Source organism: Chelon labrosus (assembly GCF_963514085.1).
Source record: "Chelon labrosus genome assembly, chromosome: 6".
Lineage (NCBI taxonomy): Eukaryota > Metazoa > Chordata > Actinopteri > Mugiliformes > Mugilidae > Chelon > Chelon labrosus.
In genome coordinates this window covers 700,738-723,854 of record NC_140342.1, presented here as the reverse complement: position 1 = coordinate 723,854, position 23,117 = coordinate 700,738, and the positions used below count along the sequence as shown (strand labels likewise).

The 23,117-nt window shown below is 42.6% G+C and overlaps 1 protein-coding gene across 1 annotated transcript in view; it reads right to left on the bottom strand.

Annotated features, from left to right (window-relative positions):
* The window catches only part of cntnap2b (contactin associated protein 2b), a 111,072-nt gene that overhangs the window by 4,439 nt on the left and 83,516 nt on the right, over positions 1 to 23,117 (bottom strand). The window contains exons 19-21 of the mRNA XM_084546215.1: positions 16,757 to 16,993; positions 16,407 to 16,640; positions 16,187 to 16,320 (exon numbers count right to left, since the gene is read on the bottom strand). Coding sequence (XP_084402341.1) covers positions 16,187 to 16,320; positions 16,407 to 16,640; positions 16,757 to 16,993 — 605 coding nt within the window. The remainder of the gene's footprint in view (positions 1 to 16,186; positions 16,321 to 16,406; positions 16,641 to 16,756; positions 16,994 to 23,117) is intronic.

Sequence of the window (23,117 nt, the reverse complement as noted above, 5' to 3'; positions counted from 1 at the left end):
ATATATACAGGAGGAGATTTTCCTGGCCCACTTCCTGACCCGGGACCGGTACAGGTCCTGGATGGAGAGAAGATCGGTACCAATGATCCTCTCTGCAGACCTGACTGTTCTCTGCAGTCTGTCCCTGTCATGCCTGGTGGCGGATCCAAACCAGACTGTGATGGATGTGGTCAGGACAGACTGGACTTTTGCAGTGTAGAAGATGATCAGCAGCTCCTGAGGCAGGTTGAACTTCCTGAGCTGACGCAGAAAGTACAGCCTCTGCTGGGCCTTCTTCCTTACAGAGTGTATGTGGGAGGTCCACTTCAGGTCCCGTGAAATTGTGGACCCTAGGAACCTGAATGAGTCTACTGTTGGGACTGTCCTGTTGAGTATTGTGAGAGGAGATGTTGATGGGGGTCTCTTCCTTAAGTCCACTGTCATCTCCACAGTTTTGAGCGGGTTTAGCTCCATTTGGTTCTGACTGCACCAGAGGACCAGCTGTTCCACTTCCCTTCTGTATGCAGACTCGTCGCCGTCCCGGATGAGTCCAGTGATGGTGGTGTCGTCTGCAAACTTCAGGAGCTTCACAGAAGGGTCCCTTGAGGTGCAGTCAGTGGTGTAAAGGGAGAAGAGCAGTGGGGAGAGAACACATCCCTGGGAGGCGCCAGTGCTGAGGGACCAAGTGCTGGATGTGAAGTTACCCAGTTTCACCTGCTGCCTCCTGTCAGTCAGGAAACTGGTAATCCACTGACAGGTGGAGGGGGGCACAGTGAGCTGGGACAGTTTTTGGTGGAGAAGCTCCGGGACGATGGTGTTGAATGCAGAGCTGAAGTCCACAAATAGGACCCGTGCGTAGGTCCCTGCAGAGTCTAGGTGGTGCAGGATGTAGTGGAGAGCCATGTTGACTGCATCATCTACTGACCTGTTTGCTCTATAGGCAAACTGCAGGGGGTCTAGCAGGGGATCCGTGATGTCCTTCAGATGGGCCAGCACCAGTCGTTCAAAGGATTTCATGACCACAGATGTCAGGGCGACTGGTCTGTAGTCGTTTAATCCTGTGACAGGGGACTTCTTGAGAACTTAGACTTAGACTTAGATAAACTTTATTCATCCACAAGGGAAATTGCTTGGTCACAGTAGCAGTAATAATCTTAAGAACCACGGATAAAAGAAAGATTAAATAAGATAAAATAAAATAAAATGAAATAAAATAGTATAAGCAAAATGTACAAATTAGCATAGTAGTATATATAAATGTACAAGAAATAGACATGGAAGAATATATATTATATACACAGGGATGATGGTGGAGCGTTTGAGGCAGGATCTGTGTTGTCCGGGACAGAAGCCCCTGGTCGGGTCTCACAAGGCAAATTGTTTTCAAGAGAGGGGGCAGACAAAGCACGATTCATAGATGTAGATGATAAAACGAGTTGCAGCACCTCGCCCAAATTAGGGAAACTGGGGCACCTATCTGGAGCCAGACCTGGGACCTGGGACCTGGGATTTTGTGAGACTCATACAGTGGTTTGTACAGATAAATAAATATCAGGTTCTCAATAGTATTTAAATTCTGTGTCACACTTGTGTGAGAATGAGAATCTGTGCACTAACCTTAAAAAACATATTAAAACATTTCAAATTAAACAATGGTACAGCCAATCAGATTACTGTATGATATAATTTAAAATCTTATATGCGGGGTATAATTATACAGCAAACAAACTTAAAAAATACACAGGATTAGATAAAAATGACTCAATATGAAGAAGAAATTAAAGGCTAGAAAGTGAATTTTGGGAAAAGCCGAACAATGCTAGCCTTGCCAATTTAGTTTGTGGCTGTTCTGGGGGGGGGGGGGGGGGGGGTTAACAGGGGCCAGTGGCCCCGTAACACTGAGTCTGGAACCCCCACCCCCCCTCCCCCCGTGCCCCCTCCCTCCAAACGAAGATTATACAGTAATTATTAACGCAAAAAGTGGAACTAATGTGCGTGGCTCAACATTTTTTCAACTATTTTTATTTTTTTTTTAATTATGATTAAAAACACCACACACAATCTTAAACTGTATTCTTTCAATTTTAACAAATATAAATCGAGTTCAAAATAAAATATCTGCGCTGGCTCATCTTGATTGACGGCTACGATCACATGACTGCACAAGTCATATGACAAAGACTAAATTCATGAGTGCCAGTGGAGGAATTCTGGTTTGGAGCAAGAGATGAGTACCCAGAGATCTCACTGTGTGCTCTGAAACGGCTGGTTCCTTTTGCAAGCACATATCTGTGTGAAGCTGGATTTACCGGACAAATGTTTGAAATTCCGGTCAAATCTTATCTGAATTTATTGAGCTTAAAATGCTAAATGATATGTAGACTATATAAGAATGATATTAAAGCATGTCAAGTTATAATCGTTTGAAAGTGCATTTTTTTTTTTTTTACTTTTTACGCATTTTCGCCGCAGTGAAGTGTGCAGCAGCTGAATTTGTGCTGCAGCGTTGTTGTAAAACCCGGATCTTTCGAGAGATTCGGATCATTAGTCAAGACGACTCGTAGTGTAGTAGTGTAAAACCCGGATCTTTTGAGGGATTCGGACCATTCCGAGTCATTACGAGTCACTTGATCCAAAATCGTCCGATTGCAGAAGAAAGTGTTCCCAGTAGGCTACATTCACTCGAGACTTAATAAGGCATAGTAAACACCAAAGAACGGATTATTACAGTTACCTGTGACTGCCATTTATCAGTTGGTTAAGTTTCTTCTCTATCCCTGTTTCGTGCTAGTCAGGGGCAGTGTACTTTTTGTTTCTCTCTCTCTCTCCCCCTCCCCTGTGTGTTCAGGTGATACTGCAAGTGATTCCACCTAGGAAGTCTGGCAGAGCCTGCTGATTGGTTGCTTCATCCAATTGCCACCACAGGACCTACTTCAAAAGGATCCAGCTACAGGCTCCTCACCGGCTACTTCCCCAGCACCTGACCTGATGCTGCTTGGTAGTTGCGCTGACTGCTTGTGATTGTTTTGGGAACCACATGGTTCAATCTCTGCTCGTTACCCTGCTCGATTGTTCTTTTGTTTTCTTTCGCCTACCATGGTATTGAGACATGTGGACCCTTTTTGTTTGATTTATTTCAGTTGTGGTGGAAGGTGAGGACCAGAGGTAAGATTGGGGTACCCTTTACGCCACGTAGGTGATCCTTTGTTATACACACTAGGATCATTGGTTGGTGCCACCTATGTAGTTTTGGTAACATTTTTAGTAGAAAAGATATTTAGGCCCCTTTGTTTGTTGTTTTCTATATGGCAGTGTGTTAGCCAGGCCTACTTTTGTTTTATTGCTTTCATTTATTTGGCACAACCACGTGGTCCAAATCTTCCCCACGGTTTTTGTTTCGAGGAGATTTTTGTTTAGTTATCTTTTGTATTTCAATAAATTTTTAACTTTCAACACACCAGACTTGATCTCATTAGTTGTATTGTGTTTGTCCCTGATTTTCCCCTGGACACACCTAGGGACGTAACAATCCCACTAAACATTAGACGTCTGATGGACGTGCAGATCATGTCTATATTGCAGGGCTATTCAATTAATTGGGAATTGGGCCCAGCTCATGAAACTGAGGCAAACTAAGGGGCAGGAGAATAAAAGTAATCATGGTAACAAATAAATTACAACAGCATACTGAAGGAGTCAATGTGTTCTATTTTGTAAATGCAGAACAATATGTGCACAAAGGCTTGCCAACTCCCTGAAAAATAAATAAGGGACACCTCATTGGCAGGGCCGGCAGGGCCAGCCAACCCGATTGCCTTCACCATTCCCGGCGTGGTGAATTTTTTGCATGAGTGATATGAACACGTGAAAACAAATTATTATTCAAGAATTTATTTTTAATACAAAATAACTAACAGAAACCTGTCCTGCTTAACTTAAAACTGTATAAATGAATATAAAACAATAGAAAGCGGAACATTCCTCTTGTAAAAGTGCAAGAAGAAAAGTTCAAACAGAAAGTGTGAGGAAAAGTTGTTGCTTTGTCTTCCGGTATCTTCTTCGCAAACAACAGTACCTCGACCAATGAGATGAGCAGGATTCCCGCCGTCAGCTCATTGGTCACAGAGCAGGAGACAGCCTGGGAATTTAGTTAACCATAAATTTTCACATAAAGCGCCCTGTTGTTCATTCATTCCATTGACATTTTACTCACTATTTTTGATTCTCACAGTAATACGGGACAAAGTGCGTCCTGTTTCCGCTCAATGCGGGACGCGTACTTTTGTTTCTAAATACAGAACGATTCTGTTTTTCAAGGGACGGTTGGCAACCCTCTTGATATGGACAACTACTGAACTTTTTTTTTTTTTTTTTAAAGTAGAGAGGGATATTTTGTCTTGTTAGCCAACCTTTGTGCATGAAAGAAAGAAGTCAGAGCGGTCAGATATACAGTCAGCACTCAGAGAGCGTTGCACTCGAGCATGAATGGCTAACGCCGACTTTGATCGGTCATGTGCGGTTCCTTAAAATACAGGTCCGACTTTAACGTGTGCGTTCCATCTCCTACTGCACGAGAGAATGTACAATAGCCATAGTCATGCCCGTATTAGACTATCCATATGTAATAACTACATGACACTGTAAGGGCCGGTACAAAATTCCTCAGGGGCTGGACCAGGCCCGGGGGGCGCCAATTGAATAGCCCGGCTATATTGCGTTGGTCGATCCCCTATTTGGACATCTAACCATGACCCCACTTGGATGTCAATATGCAGTTCAACATTTGATCTTCAGACCAGAGAAGTTTTTTGGAGGTCATATGGACGTCTAAGACAGGTGCAGAAAAAATTGACAAGTATTTTTTTTTTTTATGTAAGACAAATATCAAAATTGTTATCAACCTGATTAATGAATATGAACATAAATTATTAATAACATTAATTATTAATACATTATTTATATGGAATATTCATATTCCATATAAATGTGTGAAATTCGCGGGGTGTAGGCTGTGTGGAACCCGACCATTATGATTTGAACCAGTCAACGCCACTCTAGTTGGCTGAGGCATTATGTCATTACAATGTACATCGTAAGACACTCTGACTGGCCCACCTAGAAATGCAAATGACCGCTCGGTTCACTAAATTGCAAGTAATTTCGGTCAACCCATACTGCCTAGTTAACTTTATGTTCATTTATATTGTCTGCAGTTTTAGCTTTGTCGTATCTTGTAGCAGCAGCTCATTAGCTTTTGAACACGACCACAGTGCTAAACGTTTATGGAAGCTTTAACGTGAACAACACTGTGACTGATTTAGCGACCTAACAAATGTTGTTTGCAGAGTGATAGCTATTCCTGTGCAAGACTTTGGCAGGCCGCCATTTGTCGTAGTTAATTAATGGGAAACTCGTGCACCCATCAAATGCCGTGAAACCGATAATTTTTGAACATTTAACAAATGTTCAGTGTGGTTTCCTGAATATTTTCAGGTGGGGGTTCGCAGCCAAATGCACAACTTACTAGTCACGTGACTTCTTCTGTTGACACAGAAACATTCTGAGGAAGGGGAATGGCACCAATGCTGATTTCGGGCCTACAGTGCACTTTAAACGGATAGAAATTCACCAGTACAAGGCAAAACTCGACAGTTTATATATCACAGACCCATACCCCAGGTGTGCTTTTTTTTGAGCAGTGAGTGTTCCTGGCCTGCAGTATTCAGCCTCATTAACTTTCTATCGTTTTTAGTCTTTCCTATTGACAAATTTTTCTGAGGAGGTTCATGCCAGTAAGGTCACTACAATAACCACTGTTTAATCCCTATTTTCTTTCTCATTGTGAGCAGTTTTAGTGCTGAATGAGCAACAACCCGTTGTAATCATAAACATTAACCTAACTTGCCTAAGAAATCTGGACATTGCGTCAAAATATATGCTAAATAAACAGGACATTATTGGAAAATGCTGGATTCTGTACTTGATACAGTGATCGCTCTGTTTTCTCATGCCTCCTTCTTGCTTGTTTTATTGCAGTGATCCACATCTGTCGTTTTGAGGGATCTTTGGGAATCCTATAAAACTATTTCCCCTTTGCTTGTGCCCGACTATTCTTGCATCCTAGGGCACAAGTGTACTTTCCTGCCAATATGGCGGTGTTGTGATTTTTTTATTTATTTTTTTTCAGCTCTATGGTAAAGCCTGCCCTTAGGGGTCAAGCAGCTTCAAGTTGCTACAATTTTTGTTTAAACGCGGCTCAACATATAGTAACATGTCCCTGAACTTATCTGCTTTCTGCCTCTGAGCCTGAGCCTGTCATCCATCCTCATTGCGAAGCTTGTGTAACTTTATTTCATTATATTGAAAATGTTAGTGTTTCAGTTTATTGCGTTTATTGTTGTGATCGTGACTATTTTATTACATACACTACCGGTCAAAAGTTTAAGAATACCACAAATTATTCAGTTTAGTTCTGTGGGGGGTCCCGCAGTACGGGAGTCAATTTCACTGTAGATAACGATAGGGACGGGATAGAGCAAATAATCAACGGGAGCGGGCAGGACCAGGACGGAGGACGGAGCCGGAGATTAAATTAAAAAATGACACTGCAATGCGGTGAGTGCGCCAAGCTTTAGATACAACATAGGGAGCTGGACGGGATTTGGGAGTCTTTATCTCGGGATTTTTTCGGGGGCAGTCACGTGATCGGGATATGACGGGAGTATTTTTGTGGGCTCGGGATGGGATGGGAGCAACAATTGATTCCCGTGTCACCCTCCAGATGGAATGAATGAATCAATAAAGGACACTGCTAGCGATGAGATGGACAAGTTTTTGACGGGCTCCCACGCAAACGCAAACCTGTTACACTGAACATAATTACACAGTAAAGTTTACTTTTATTTGTTCAAAAAAGGTTGATGTTTGTATTGATTACAATGTGTGAAATAAAAAACTAACTCACGCTTTTTCAACTCTCAGCAATTTGAGTTGAAAAAGAAATCATGGAATCAATTTATAGACCAAAATGTCTTCTAAACTTTTGACTCATCAAAGTAGCCACCTTTGGCAGATATAACAGCTGAACACACTCGTGGCATTCTTTCTACAATAGAAATCAAATATTCTTCAGAAAGTTCTTCCCAAGTCTGTTGCAGAAGTTCCCATAAATGTGTGGCACTTGTAGGTTGCTTGGCTTTCACTCTTCTGTCCAGTTCATCCCAAACCAGCTTGATGGGGTTCAAGTCTGGAGACTGTGCTGGCCACTCCATGTTTTCAAGCTTACCATCTTGTTCTTTTTTCCTGAGGTAGTTCTGGCATAGCTTGGACTTGTGTTTTGGGTCATTATCTTGCTGTAGGATGAACCTCTGACCAACTAGGCGCATACCAGAGGGTATTGCATGGTGCTGCAGAATGCTGTGGTAGCTGTTTTGGTTCAGGGTGCCTCTCACTCTGTACATGCCACTGACCCTGGATCCAGCAAAACAGCCCCAGACCATCACACTTCCTCCTCCATGTTTGACCGTTGATGTCACACACTGTGGAACCATCCTCTCGCCTACTCGACAGCATACAAAGATCCTGCGTGATGAACCGAAGATTTGAAATTTTGATTCATCAGTCCATAATACCTTCTTCCAGTCTTCCAGTAGTCCAATGGCGGTGTTTCATGGCCCAGGCGAGCCTCTTTGTCTTAATCTGACATCTTAGCAATGGCTTTCTTAATGCAACTCGTCCTGTCAAACCTGCAGCTCAAAGTCTTCTCTTCACAGTTGAAATTGAGACTTGCTTACTACGACCACTATTAAGCTGTGCTTGAAGCTGTTGTCCTGTGAGCCGCCTATCACGCAAGCTGTTAACTCTCAGAAACTTGTCCTCTGATCCAGTTGTGGCTTTGGGTCTGCCAGACCTCTTCCTGTCAGAGTTTCCCCCAGTTTCTGAGTGCCTTTTGATGGTGAAGAAAACTGTACTCACTGCCACCTTGACTTTCTTTGCATTTTCCCTGTAGGAAAGACCTACATTTTAAGTGTTATGATGGTCTGTCTCTCTTCCATTGTTAATTGCCTTTTTCTCACCATTTTTGTAGCAACACACTATTTCTGCAGTACAATACTGTTCACCTGATGCTCATGAGGGTTTGGTACCACAGGGTGTTCCAACACTGCTTTTATGCAGACAGAGGGGGTTGTAAGTAATCAAGAAAAGTCAGAACACCTTCAGGAATTAGTAGCACCAGCTTTCAAGGCTGATTCAACCTTCATTGCTGCAGAAAAGCTTTAAATTGTTAACCCACTTCGTGTTCCCTGAAAGAGGCCTTTTTGTGTAATTCTGAAATGTACATTATTTTTCAGTTTTGGGTAACCAAACCTTTTTTTTTCTTAACCTCTGGCTGTTCAGTACTTACCTTTGTACCATTTCAAGCTATTCATAGACTTGCATGACTTGAATTGCAATAAATAACTGGAAAAATTAGGGTGTTCTAAAACTTTTGACCGGTAGTGTATGTGTTCTGGTCATTATTTTATTTATTTTTTTTAGGTGTGGGGGATTGGGGGTGCGCCATCTCGGTTGGGACATAGAAGGGGGAATTACAATGTTGGGAACCAACATTATAATATGCTCGCGTACAATCATGCCAAGTTTCATGAAATTCGGGCTGTACCCACCAAACACCAGACGTCATTTAGACATTGTTTTTGGGCTAAATCTGGTCGGCCCGTCATGGCCTCAATTTAGCCCAAAAATAGTTGGGCTTTGTATAGTTGTCCTTTTTTTAAATTTTTTTTTGTCTAAATTTAGCTCCCAAAAAAGTTGTTAAAAATTGGGCTGTGTTTAGTCGTCTTTTTTAGCCCAAATTTAGCCCCAAAATGGTCATTGAACTTAGTTTAGTCGTCTTTTTGTACTCCAAATTTAGCACAAAAATAGACGTTGAAAATTGGGCTGCATTTAGTTCGTCTTATGTGGTGAAACATACAGTGAGACATACAATTATAAGCATATTGCACATCAAATTAAACCACAGATTCTGGGCTAACGTTAACCGTATTTACATGACCCAAACACAACTAAAATAAAACAACTAAATATCAAACTTAATTAAGCACCGATGTGTCGACCCACACGAAAAACCCACAAGCTGCCCTTCATATGAAAAAGGAGACTCCATGGATTCCGACGTTGCACGGCACACGCTGCTACACCACAGCAGCACAGAGACAAGCCAAGTACGGCAAGCAGAGACTGCTTCGCCGAACCACGGTCATGCAATTTCTGTTACCTTGCTGTTTTGTCATGAAAAGTTTGTTTTATTGGTAAATCCACACTATTTCCAGTTAGACCTATGTTTTGTTTACATCTTAATCAGTCTGGCCAATGAGAGCGCAGCTCTCCACATGTGTTCCTTCACTCTCATTGGTTAGAGCTACTTTCAGTTGAAAAGCCCACAAAAAGAACCGGTTTGAGCTGGAGAGGAGCAGGAGCTGAGACGAGAAGGAGAGGAACGGAGGAAAATAAAAACGAGGTATGTTCCCAGTTTTATTATTATTTATTATTTATTTACCTGTAGATTTTGGATATGAAATCAAAATACACTGAAATGGTATCATTTCCAAATCCATGGTGAAGGTATTCTGTGATGATTTTATCCATTTAATGTGTCAGTACAGTTGCTAATCGTCATCATCCAGTATCCCAGTGTTTTACAAAATTAAACTTGAAATTTCCTGCGGAAATTTTGACTGCCAATGCTGCTGCTGCTGCTAACATAAGCCTCTGGGTTAGTGCGCCATGGCTAGCCTTTGTGTTAGGCCGCAGCCGCTTGCTCAGGCAGCAACTTCCGGGTCTGAAAATTGAAGCCCATGCGCAAGTGCAAAAAACTGCAGTTCAGCGAGCTCCAAAAGGGAGCAAATCCCCATAGACTCCCATGTTAAAATGCCCAAATTTACAGCAATATTGAACGTGTTTACAGCCTGGTACAAAAAACGGTTTTAGTCTCAGTGCCTTATTTCACTATTCACGACAACTGTACGAGGGGTGAATTTTTTCTAACGCGTTCCCACTTCTTTAGCTAAGTGGTGTCATGACCACCCGGCTGTGCTTGTAGTCAGTTTTGGAAAATTGCAATACGGTCGATAGGGGGCGCTACTGGTGATGTGTAAATATTTCAGTCCTATCTCCTACTGAGTTGGCACTTGACCTCCTGTCAGTTCTGACCTGTCTGACTCTCATTCACTTGTCAGCCAAAGGATTCCTCCGTAGACACTTTTCCTCCTTTTAGGCTGTGTCCGACCCGCTTATGCCTCTACGTCCTGCTCAGGCATGGTCCCCCTTTATGATTGATCGGAAGATCATCTAGTTATTAGGGGTTCATGCAACAACGTTGCAGGACCCCTAATGATTTTGTTGCGATTTTTATTCTTTTTATTATGATGATAATTTTTCTTTTTCTGATTAGCTTAAAGTGTCTGCCCAGGACAAACTGCAAGGGCGAAAGGCGTCAAACCTGGTAACTTGGTAGAAGTCCTAGCATGTCATTTCTCCAAGGTGTCAATACACATGCCTGCAGCTAAGTGGTGCTACAATAAGCCAATTTACGTTTTGGCTCATATCTCGAAAACCGTGTGCCTTACAAACAAAATTCTTTCTCCCTCTGATTCCTTACATAGCCCTGGTTGTAATGAACTAGGTCTAGCCCATTCCCACCTGCCATTGTTTCCGCCGTTTTGAAATATTTGCGCTTCAAAGCAAAATCAACTCCTCTTAGCCCATTCATCCAATTACCAGACTTAGCAAGTATCTTTTATGGACAAAGATAATGAAAAGTTCTTAAAATAACTTTAGCAGGATTATTAATTAAAGGAACAGTATGTAAGAAATGTATTTCAATTAATCATAAAATGGCCCTGATATGTCACTAGACATGAAGAAATCATGTTCATTTCAAATACTTATATCACTGACAACAGTGGTCCGGCCAGGATATTGTCATTTAAAAGTGAAAGTTGCAGCCCTCAACTGATGTTATTGTTGTCATGTTGTGTTTTGGTCTGAGGCGCCACCCTCCACCTATCTACCAATCACAAAGTCAGTAGAGTTTCGTAATACGGGTTGCCAGCTCTGCTCTAGTTACCACAGCTGCAGCTACGAACGTGTCGGATAAAACATGTATAACGTTACGAAACCTTAGACCTCGTTATGAATCCGAACTACGTCGTGACAAAGTCCGAAATAAACAAGGATTTGTATAGGAGATGCCTTTGAAAGATGGAGACGGCTGAAAACGGTGAATAATTTGAAGACAGATGCCAACGTTGCTAATTTTCTCTTGGCTAACTTACTTGTACATAATGTAAATGGACATTTAAAATATTCACGACAGTCGAACAAAGTTATGCATGTTCGTGCAAAGTAACGTTACGTTAGCGCATACGGAGGAGGTGGGTCATCGAATTGAAAAGGTAAGGAATTGTTTGGGAAATAAAAACGGCGAGTCGTCATTGCTAACATTAGCAATGCATTATGAGCCCGTTTCTCTGTCATTATGCTGAAACGCCGAGGAAAACAACATTAGCACGTCGATTATGGCAATGTGAAGGGAGACGTATTGAGTAGCCTAACGTTACTTCGGTAACCTGGCAACCTCGAGTCAGGGGGGAGGCTGGAGGGGATACACCGTTCTACAGTATTTTGAAAGTGATTGCAGTACCAGTTTTGGCCAGTTTTGGCCACAATCTTACATACTGTTCCTTTAAGTTACTGGTGAATTATTTTTTACGGTATGGCATGTGAAGTATATACCCAAACTTAATCAAACTGCATATCATTGATTATAATATGATTCTGTACAAGCATCCCAACTTTTGTGACCTTGGTCTCTAGGGGGCGCTATAAAAGCAACATTTCAATATCTCAAAAACTGCAATAGCTGGCTTCATGAAATTTGGCATACACAATCTGTAACATATTGTGCAGACGCCCATCAAGTTGCATGACATTACATCTACAGGGGGCGCTACACGTGACATGCAAATATTTCATATGACTATAACTTTTGAAGTATGCACCCAGTCCTTATGAAACTTAGCAGCCAACACTATAATATACTTGTGTACAATCATGCCAAGTTTCGTGAAATTCGGGCTGTAGGGGGCGATACAACCACTACATGTTCATATCTCATAAACCAGGATCAATGCCCACAAGGCTGCTCGACCAGACAACCTTCCAGAGAAAGTACTGAAAAACTGTGCAGATCAACTGAAAGAGGTCTTCACGGACATCTTCTGTACCTCGCTGAGACAAGCAGTGGAACCAAAGTGCTTCAAGACATTTACCATCATTGCGGTGCCAAAGAAGTCTCTTGCAACTGAATGACTACTGCCCTGTTGCACTGACCCCAGTTGTAATTCAGGTATAAATATCTATGTCTTCCCATGCTCAGGGTCTTTTCTTCACTATTACCGCTTGGGTGGGGACTGACCTTTTCTTGCAAAGAAATAAAACTTGTCGGCCGGTAGGAGTCTTTATTTCATTATTCACCAACAGCAAACAGCAAAGAACACTGGCCTCACCAGCGACAAACGTACAGAGAGGACATACAACACCTGGGGAGGTAGTGAAAACCCAACAATGTAGGGAAAACAAAGGAGATTGTTATTCACTTCAGGAAAGCCCAACATCGACACCAACACTCCCGTGTGACATTCAACAGCTCCGTTGTGGAGAGGATCATGAGCACCAAGTTCCTGGGGGGTGCACATCACAGAGGACATCTCCTGGACTGAAAACACCACAGCACTCACTAAGAGAGCTCAGCAATGCCTCCATTTCTTTAGACACTTGCGCAACAAATACTGCACAACTATTTGAACAATTTTTATATATTTATGATATTTCTGCACTACATGTCATCAGTGCCCATTCAACCACCTATATTAATATGTCGACTTATGGGCTTCACAGTTTGGTGCATGCAGTCATACGGCGAATACATCCGAGTGAGTAGCATATTAAATAAAAGAAAAAAGATTGAGCATGCATTTCACGTGCTGAAGACAAAACTGAAGGGAAAACGCCCCAAGAACAAACAGGAACTGAAGACAGTTGCAGTAGAGGCCTGGCAGAGCATCACCAGGGATGTCCAACAAAAGTTAACGTCTGAAACGTCTTCTCAAAAAAACTCTACAAGTCCAGTTGCCTTTTTTAACCTTTGTTGGATATACCATGACCTGGATGACTGAGAACCTTCACAGACATCACCAGGGATGAAACCCAGCGTCGGGTGATGTCTTTGCGTTCCAGACTTCAGGCTGTAATTGACTGCGAAGCATTTGCAACCAAGTATTAAAAAGTGAAAGTTTGATTTATGATTGTTAATTTGTCCCATTACTTTTGGTTCCTTAAAAAGTGGGAGGCACATATTCATGGGTTTCACCAGGTCCCTTTCCACAGGTGTTTAAAATCAAGCACCTAGATTATGAATGTAGACTGCATGGTGCTTGATTAAAACACCTGTGGAAAGGGACCTGATGAAACCCATGAATACAAACTGTTGTAATTCCTACACCGTTCACCTGATTTGGATGTAAATACCCTCAAATTAAAGCTGAAAGTCTGCAGTTAAAGCACATCTTGTTCGTTTCATTTCAAATCCATTGTGGTGGTGTATAGAGCCAAAAAGATTAGAATTGTGTCGATGTCCCAATATTTATGGACCTGACTGTATGAGAACCCTCCTAATGCATTTGTTTTATGTTTTATTCTATTTTTTACTTTTGTATCACGAGGTGTCAGTTGTTGGAAATAAATGAAAAAAGCTTGTTTTATACATGTGTGAGTTTTTGTTTCTTTTTTCCTGTTGTACCAAATCTGTACCGAACCGTGACCCCCACACCGAGGTACGTACCGAACTGTGACTTGTGTGTACCATTACACTCCTATCACAGACACATCTAACCATTTGCTCACACAAGCACACAGTGCCACGCACTGGGAGCAACTGGGGATTCAGTGTCTTGCTCAAGGACACTTCGGCACGTAGCACATTCCAGGATTGAGCCGCTAACCCTCTGGTTCGTGGACAACCCACTCTACCTACTGAGCCACAGCCGCCCCGTAGCACAGTGGGACAAGGAGAAACAGTATTTCACACCTCCGTGTGTTTTAATAAACATATTGTGGAAGTGTCAATGAACCATCTGGCTGGTCCTCCGCTGAATTAGGTCAATCACTCTAAAGAGGCAGAATACTTATGCAATTACTTATTTGACATACTGTTAGTAAGTGTATGTATATACAGTTGAAACCAGATGTTTACATACACTGTGTTAAAAGACACATAAACCTTTTTTCCTCACTGTCTGAAGTTAAATCAGACTAAACCTCTCATGTTTTAGGTCAGTTAGGATTACCAAAATTATTTCTATTTGCTAAATGCCACAATAGTGAGAGAGAGAATTTCTTAGAGAATTTTTTATTACTTTCTTCAAAGTCAGAAGTTTACATACATTTCCTTAATATTTGGTAGCATTGCCTTTAAACTGTATGACTTGGGTCAAACGCTTTGGGTATCTTTCCACAAGCTTCTCACAATAGTCTGCTGGAATTCTGGTCCATTCCTCCTGACAGAACTTGTGTAACTGAGTCAGAGTTGTAGGCCTCCTCACTCGCACATGCCTTTTCAGATCTGCCCACAAATTTTCTATGGGATTGAGATAGGGGCTTTGTGATGGCCACTCCAAAACATTGATTTTGTTGTCCTTAAGCCACTTTGTAACTACTTTGGCAGTATGCTTAGGGTCATTGTCACACAAGCTTTAACTTCCTGGCTGATGTCTTGAGATATTGCTTCAATATTTCCACATAATGTTCTTTCCTCATGATGTCGTCTATTTTATGAAGTGCACCAGTTCCTCCTGCGACAAAACAGCCCCACAACATCATGCTAGCACCAGTTGGGATGGTGTTCTCAGGCTTACAAGCTTCCCCCTTTTTTCTCCAAATGTAACGATGGTCATTATGGTCAAACAGTTCCACTTTAGTTTCATCAGATCACAGGACATGTCTCCAAAAATTAAGGTCTTTGTCCCTGTGTGTATTTACAAACTGTAATCTGGCTTTTTTATTTTGCTTTTGGATTAATGGCTTCTTCCTCGCTGAATGGCCTTTCAGCCCATGTCGGTACAGGACTCGTTTCACTGTGGAGAATGACACTCTATTACCAGCTTCAGCCATCATCTTGACAAGGTCTTTAGCTTTTGTTCTGGGGTTGATTGACACGTTTCGGACCAAAACACGTTCATCTCTGGGACATAGAATCTGTCTCCTTCTTGAGCGGTATGATGGCTGGACATTCCCATGGTGTCTATACTTGCGTATAATTGTTTGAACAGATGAACGTGGCACCTTCAAGCATCTGGAAATTGTACCCAAGGATGAACCAGACTTGTGGAGCTCCACAATTCTCTTCCTGATATCTTGGCTGATTTCTTTTGATTTTCCCATGATGTCAAACAAGGAAGCAGTGTGTTTGAGGTGTAGCCTTAAAATACATCCACAGGTGTGCCTCCAATTAACTCAAATGTTGTCTGTTAACCTATCAGAAGCTTCCAAAGCCATGACATCATCATCAGGGCTTTCCTTCATTGTTTAAAGACATAGTAATCTTTGTGTATGTAAACTTCTGACTTTGAAGAAAGTAATAAAAAATTCTCTAAGAAATTCTATCTCTCATTACTGTGGCGTCTAGCAAACAGAAATAATTTTAGTAATCCTAACTGACCTAAAACAGGAGAGGTTTAGTCTGATTTAACTTCAGACAGTGAGGAAAAAATGTTTATGTGTCTTTTAACACAGTGAATGTAAACACCTGGTTTCAACTGTATATGTGTGTGTGTGTGTGTGTGTGTGTGTGTGTGTGTGTGTGTGTGTGTGTGTGTGTGTGTTTAACTGATAGATATTATTTTATTGACTATAATTTTTAGTACATTCTTGTCAAAGAATAACATGATTCCATTTTCAAGGTTAAGCCAACTGTGGGATATCTAACTGGCTAATATGTTGTTACTTGTTACTTTTTTGTTAACAAGTGTCAATTGAGTAACTACATTTCCATTTACCATTACCTGTTATGGAATAAATAACTCTCTAAACCCTGTAACATTATTCAGTATTGTAACGTCAAGAGACTTTACTGGCAGAAAGAACTAACCTTTAGTCTTATCTCCCTTAGGTTCCTAGTTATGTTGACAAAATGTGGTTGTCCGTTAGCCATGTTACGATGATCAACATCTATGGTGTATGGTACTGATAGCCCTCCTAGACTGTAGCGGATCTGGAGAGTGCCTGGACATAAAAATATACATACATATATCTTGAAAAATGTATTTATAAATTAAAAATTCAATCAGATATGATATTAATGGACCCACCATTGTGTCTGAGCACCACAGCCATATAGTCTTGTGTCCTGGAACTGATGTAGACCAGGATGCTAGGAGCACTGTAGGTGCTAAAGCTTAACACCAGTTCCTCCTCAGTCAGGTTGGCTTCACTTGGAACACCCAAACCGAGTAAGCTTTTAACCTCTTGCAGCGCAGAAGGTCCTGACTCTGGTAGGAAGTCGTAGCGCACCAGGGTTCCTGTCTCAAAGTAGCCACCTACATCTGATACATGCACATAAATCACAACAGAAGGATGAAGTGAATTAAAATTATATGAAACTGTTTTACAAAACTACTTATCATTAATGAAAGATCTATATTGGGTTTTAAGGCTATACCATTGGTGCAGAAGGGTCCATCATAAGCGGTGAGGGAGCAGTCGCACGAGTATCCATTATACTGCTCTACACATTTCCCACCATTCCTGCAGTTCATCCCATAGCTGCTGCAGTGGCCACGGCAGCCTGGATTAACCCCTGAAGTCACCTTTGCCCTCTCCTCCAGGTCAAAGGTGACACCATTTATCCTCAGAGCGCGCATGCAACCCAGGAAACCCCTCTGCCCACTTGAAGCACCTAGGAAACAAGACATGAAGCATAGGATTAGTTCAGAGAGAGGGAAACTAAAGCTCACCGCTGCTATATTGCTGTTTAACAGTCATTAGGTTATGTTTATCTTCTGTAGTTTTCAGCTGTTGTTTCAGTTCTACAATTACAACCTGGGTCAGGCTAATCAGAGTCCACTTCTCATCCCATTCATATCTCCAGCATCTGCTTTTTCTTTCCTTTATTAAGCATACCCTTACTCTCTCCCCCTCAAATGTGATGATGTCACAACTGGGTCTAATCACCAAAGGATCCAATTTTTCCTTAATGGGCACAGTTATGAATAAAATCTTCAAGTTTACTTGAAAGCAAGCCTCTTGATTGAAATATTGACCTGTATTCTACTAATAATCTGAACAATAGCCCAGTCAGGAAAAAAAAAAAAGAAAAAAGTTATAACAGACTGGCTCAATACAGCCAGACTGGAAAGAATGTTCAAATGGACTGACTATGTTTACATGGACAAAAAAAACTAGGACTGCAACAAATCGTCAACATCATCAGTTAAGTCCACTGCTTAAATATGTCAATTTGCATAAAATACGTTGACATGTCACAATGTTTAAAGCCCAAAATATCAAAAAGGAAATTAAGGAAATTAATTCAACATAGAGACAGATCTTTGAAAAACTTTTCTTGTTGTTAATACTTTAATCCAGGATAGGGCAGTAGGCCAGTAGCGCAAACCTGCCAAAATTCTAAAAGAAAAAGACAAAACCGTTGCTTACTAGAAATTGACTAAAACTAAACAACATAAATTTCCATATATGTTCCGCTCTGTTTGAGTGGATACAACCTTTAGCTCTGTTTACCATATCAGGGTATATCAGAGGTTTTCTTTGTGGAGTATCCATGTTTTTCCCCTGTGTTTGCTGTGTTTCCTCTCATATAAAGATGCATGCTGGGCACTGCTGAAGCACCTAGGAAACAAGTATGATCTGATTTTAACTTAAAACCCGATTTATGCTTGTTTATTTATAAACAAATACCCCCAATTTTTTTATCTATTTATTTTTTGCTCATGTGCTTCGTGCACTGGCATGGATAGGGGCCCACTGACATTAAGCGTGTACAGGGCCCAGAATTTGGTCAGGTCACCAGCCTATCACAGGTGTAACACAGGGAGACAGACAACCATTCACACTCACATGCACACCTACAGCCAATTTAGAATTCTTGCAATTAACTAGGGCTGGGCAATAAAACGATAACGATATATATCGCGATAGACACGTGATCAATATCAATACAAAATACGTTCGATAGAATGTTCGATAATTTCACTTGAACTCCGTTACAGAAAAACAGGAAGAAAACCCCGAGCCAGAACTGCAAGTCATTCTGGGGGATGTAGGCAGAGGAAGGGCTTTAGCCTCTCGACCTATCACGGCCCAGCTAAGCCAGGTTGATGGCATCAACTAGGTGGCAAGTGAGCATATTAATTGGCTCGTGTCTCTCTTAATTAGTAGTGTAAGAGTCGGTTAAATTTTGTTTATGTGCCGGCCGAGTGAGTGGCTGTTGACTCGGTTAAGCAGGGATCCACAGGCAGCGGTTATAAGTCGGTTAAGTTTCGTTTCTCTGCGTATGTGAGTGAGCGTATGTGAGTGAGTGTCTGAGTGCTTTAGTTTGCTAGTGGTGCAGTTTATATCAATCAAACGTGGTAGGACTCAACTGAGCCGGTTAAATAGACGTCTAGATTCATGATTCTTGAGTCTTCTTTGATGGCCGGTTATATGAGCTGAATCTTTTTTTCCACCGTTACTGAATATTAATTAGAAATGAATGAAAATTAAATGCTATCGAATATGTCATTGTTATCATTCTTAAAAAATTAAAGTGACACGTAAAAATGGGTTATGACGGGATTTTTATGACTCTGTCAGTCAAAATGACAGACAACGAAAAAAGTCTAGCGCAACCTCTGATCAAGAGGTACACAGCAGCAGTGCCATACGACAAAACATCAGAGCGATATAAAGAAATAACGGATGCAGTTCAGCACAGTTGAGAAGTCTGGGTAGAATAGGTTAAAAAAAATGAATCAATAATTATTGATATCGACTGATATGAAACACTTATATCGTGATAGATTTGTCAGCCATATCGCCCAGCCCTGCAATTAACCTAACAAGCATGTCTTTGGAAAGTTGGAGGAATTCAGGAGCCATGCAAATGCCCCAGACAGGAAAGCTGAGAGTATGCCTGGACCCCAGAGACCTCAACAAGGCAATCCAAAGACCACACTAGCCCCAATCCACCTTAGAAGACATCACCACCAAGCTTGCTGAAGCACGCTACTTCAGTGTCCTCAATGCCAAGTTTGGTCATTGGGCCATAAAAATGAACACTGTGCCATCCAGTTGTAAACAACATTTAACACCCTTTTCGTAAGATATGCCATAGTTAATAACATCCTGATCAAAGCAGGAGCACGACAACAACCTCAAGGCCATGCTGAGATGCACAAGAGACAGAGGGGTGAGGCTATAAAAATCCTGAAAAATGCCAAATATGTGTGTCAGAGGTCAGCTACTTTGGCCACCCGATTTCAGTTCGTTTTTCCATACTTTTACTGAGTTTTTCATCTGGAGACGGGGACGCTGGCGAGACTGACGCCGCTCCGTCTGGCTTGTTTTTGTTTGGGTTTTTCATTTTTTTCGCAATTTAATTTTAATTTTTTATCCTTACGTTGCTGTAATTTTCTTGCACTTTACCCCATCGTGGGTTTTATTTTTTTGGAGGACTAAGTTTACTGGCCTGGACTGAGTTGAAGGCTGACATTACTCACTGCTGATAAGTGCGCTGCGCTCCACTGTTACTGAGCTGGTGGTTTTTGGACTTTTGGCTACACAGTGTCTCTCTCCCTTTCCATCCTGTCAGCAGATTCGACGCCGAGTTTGTTTTTTGACCAGCTGCTAGGTCAGTCGGTTGACTACCTTCCAGGGAGATCGAGGCTTTGTGCTGTGTTCGTGCTTCCATTTTCCACAGTGTTTGTCTTGTAACGTTAACGTTACATGGGCAGATTTGTCTACACCGCCGAGCAACTCCAACAGCATGCCATCACTTCCATCGATAAAGATGTGCTCCACATTTGCCAGGCTACGGGGATCCTTCGGAGGAAGCGGTATGTGCATAGAGAGTCGCGTCGCTCTCTCACCATCCATCATCGAGCTCCACAGGATGCCATCCCAACTCTGCAGTCTCGGTGCGGCTCTCCTGGACGGTCCACTCCTGTTTGCAACTCTGCATACCACACTGTGGACTCCGGTGGGGAGGCAAATCCCCCCCAGATGCGTGGAGTGGATTTTAATGTTTTGCGCTCTGTACAGATATTCACCCCACAGTCACTGGTCAAATTCGAACTTTTTAACACTCAATCTGTCAACAATAAATCCACACTGATTGAAGAACACATCAGGGAGAAAGGACTTGACTTCATGTGTCTGACAGAAACCTGGCACCAACCCGAGGTTTACTCTGCCCTAAATGAAGCCTGTCCCCCCGGCTACAGTTACTTGGAGGCAGCTCGCAGCACTGGCCGCGGTGGTGGCCCAGCTGTCATTTACCGACAGGACCTGGAGTTATCCCCCATCTCGCTGCCTACAACATCTTCCTGTGAATGTCTTGCATTTAAATGTAAGCCCCCCTTTCCCATGACTGTTCTCCTTATCTATCGACCCCCAAAACCAAATTCTGCCTTCATCCCAGAAATGTCTGATCTCCTCACAACACTCTGTACTACCTCTGCCAATACCATAATCCTGGGTGATGTAAACATTCATGTCGACACCCCCTCATGTCGTCCAGCTGCTGATTTTCTTCAATTGCTAGACTCCATCAACCTACAACAACATGTTGATGTCCCCACACTTTGCAGGGGACACACACTTGATCTGGTCATCTCTAACTCCGCCCCCATCAGCAACCTACAGGTCTACGATCTTGGGGTTTCAGATCGTGTCAATAGAGCTGCCTTTCCCCCCCACCCACACCAAACCAAAGCGACAGATCCATTTCAGAAAAATGAAAAACATTAATGCGGATGCCCTGGCCCTGGACCTTCAACTTCTCTCCTCTGGCTCTACTGACTTCCTTTCTGTTGATGACTCTGTGGACTTCTACAACCAGTCCCTGAGTAATCTCCTGGACCTCCACGCCCCCTTAACATCCAGGACAGTCTCATTCTCGCGCTCAGCACCCTGGTACACCTGCGAGCTGCGAAAGATGAAGGCGGCTGGGCGTGTCCTTGAGCGACGGCTCAAGGCCTCTGGATTGACTGTCCGCAAACAGGGAACATAGGAGGGCGTATGCAGAAGCTCTGAGGGATGCACGTTCCAGGCATAACATTTCACTGCTATGCGGACGACACGCAGCTCTACCTCAGGACAACCCCCACTTCTTCTGCTCCCCTACCAACTTCCACATTGACCACCTGCCTGGAGGAGATAGAGGCGTGGATGAGGTTCAATTTTCTTCAGCTAAACAGTTCCAAAACGGAGGCCATCCTGGTTGGCACACCACATCTGCTCCGCTCTTCTACCATCACCAATATCACTTTCTCTGGCCAAACCATCTCCCTCTCCACATCTGTCACCAACTTGGGTGTTAAAATGGACCCACAACTCACCTTTGACACCCACATCAAACACCTCTGTAAGACAGCTTTTTACCACCTCAAGAACATCGCCAAACTCCGTCCAACACTCACCCTAGCAGATGCAGAGAAGCTCGTCCATGCCTTTGTCTCCTCCTTGTCTGACTACTGTAATGCACTCCTCATTGGGATCTCTGGCAAGAGCATCCAGAGACTCCAGTACATTCAGAACAGCGCTGCCAGGATCCTGATGAGGGTGCGCAAGCATGACCACATCACCCCCGTTCTGAAATCCCTTCACTGGCTCCCTGTCCCACTCAGGATTGAGTACAAGGTCTCCCTCCTCACTCACCAGTGCATTCATGGACATGCCCCCCTTTACCTACAGGAACTCCTCACCCCCCACACTTCCTCATGCACCCGGTCTGCAACCTCAAACACCCTTCAAACCCCCAGAACCAAGCTCTGCAGCATGGGTGATAGGGCCTTTGCTTCTGCTGCCCCCAGGCTGTGGAACGCCCTCCCTGACCACCTGAGGGCCCCACAGACTACAGATACTTTTAAAAAGGACTTAAAAACATATCTTTTTAAAAAAGCCTACAACTAAAATGTATTTTTTCTTTCTTCTATTTTTTTAACCTTAATTTTAATTTTTGACCCTGGTTGTTTTAACTTATATTATTTTTAAACTGTTTGCCCTGTAGCACTTTGAGATTGCTTTAAATGTAAAGTGCAATACAAATAAAATTGATTATTATTATTATTATTAAGTCACTCAACAGCACTGAAGAAAACTACTAGATTGAAAAGGAACTGCACGCAGTGCTTTTCGGGGGCAAGCGTGTCCACGAGTACATGTATGGACGCAGAGTGGCTGTAGAATCTGATCACAAACCTTTGGAAGCAGTCCTCCAAAAACTCTAGAGCTATAAAGGATGGATGGCCTGACGGAAGGAGGAAATGCCCATCCAATATCCAGCAATACTGGAGATGAGATCTCTGAAACTGAAGGCATACTCTTCAAAGGTGAGAAAATCATAGTCCCCCACAGACTCAGAGAAAAAACATGATTCAGTGCATACACACAGGGCACATTGCTCAGCAGACGCACTGCGGATGGGAAAAAAATGTTCGCCATGTGAGTGGTCCTGCACTCAATGGATCGCAGCTGGAGTCTGTCAAGGTGTCCAGGGTGAGAGGGATCAGCCACAATCTTAGCTGCAAGCTTCAGAGTCCTGGAAGTGTACAACTCGTCGAGAGACGTCACAATGCAGCCAATCACCTTCTCTGCAGAGTGAATGACACGCAGTCTGCTCTTGTCCTGAACAGAGGCTGCAGCATACCAGGTGGTGGTGGAGTTGGTGAGGATGGACTCGATGATGGCAGTATAGAAGCGCACTATAATTGTCTTTGGCAAGTTAAGTTTCTTTAGCTGCTGTGCTTTTTTAAATTATGGCACTGATGTTCAGCTCCCATTTGAGGTCCTAGGAGATGATGGTT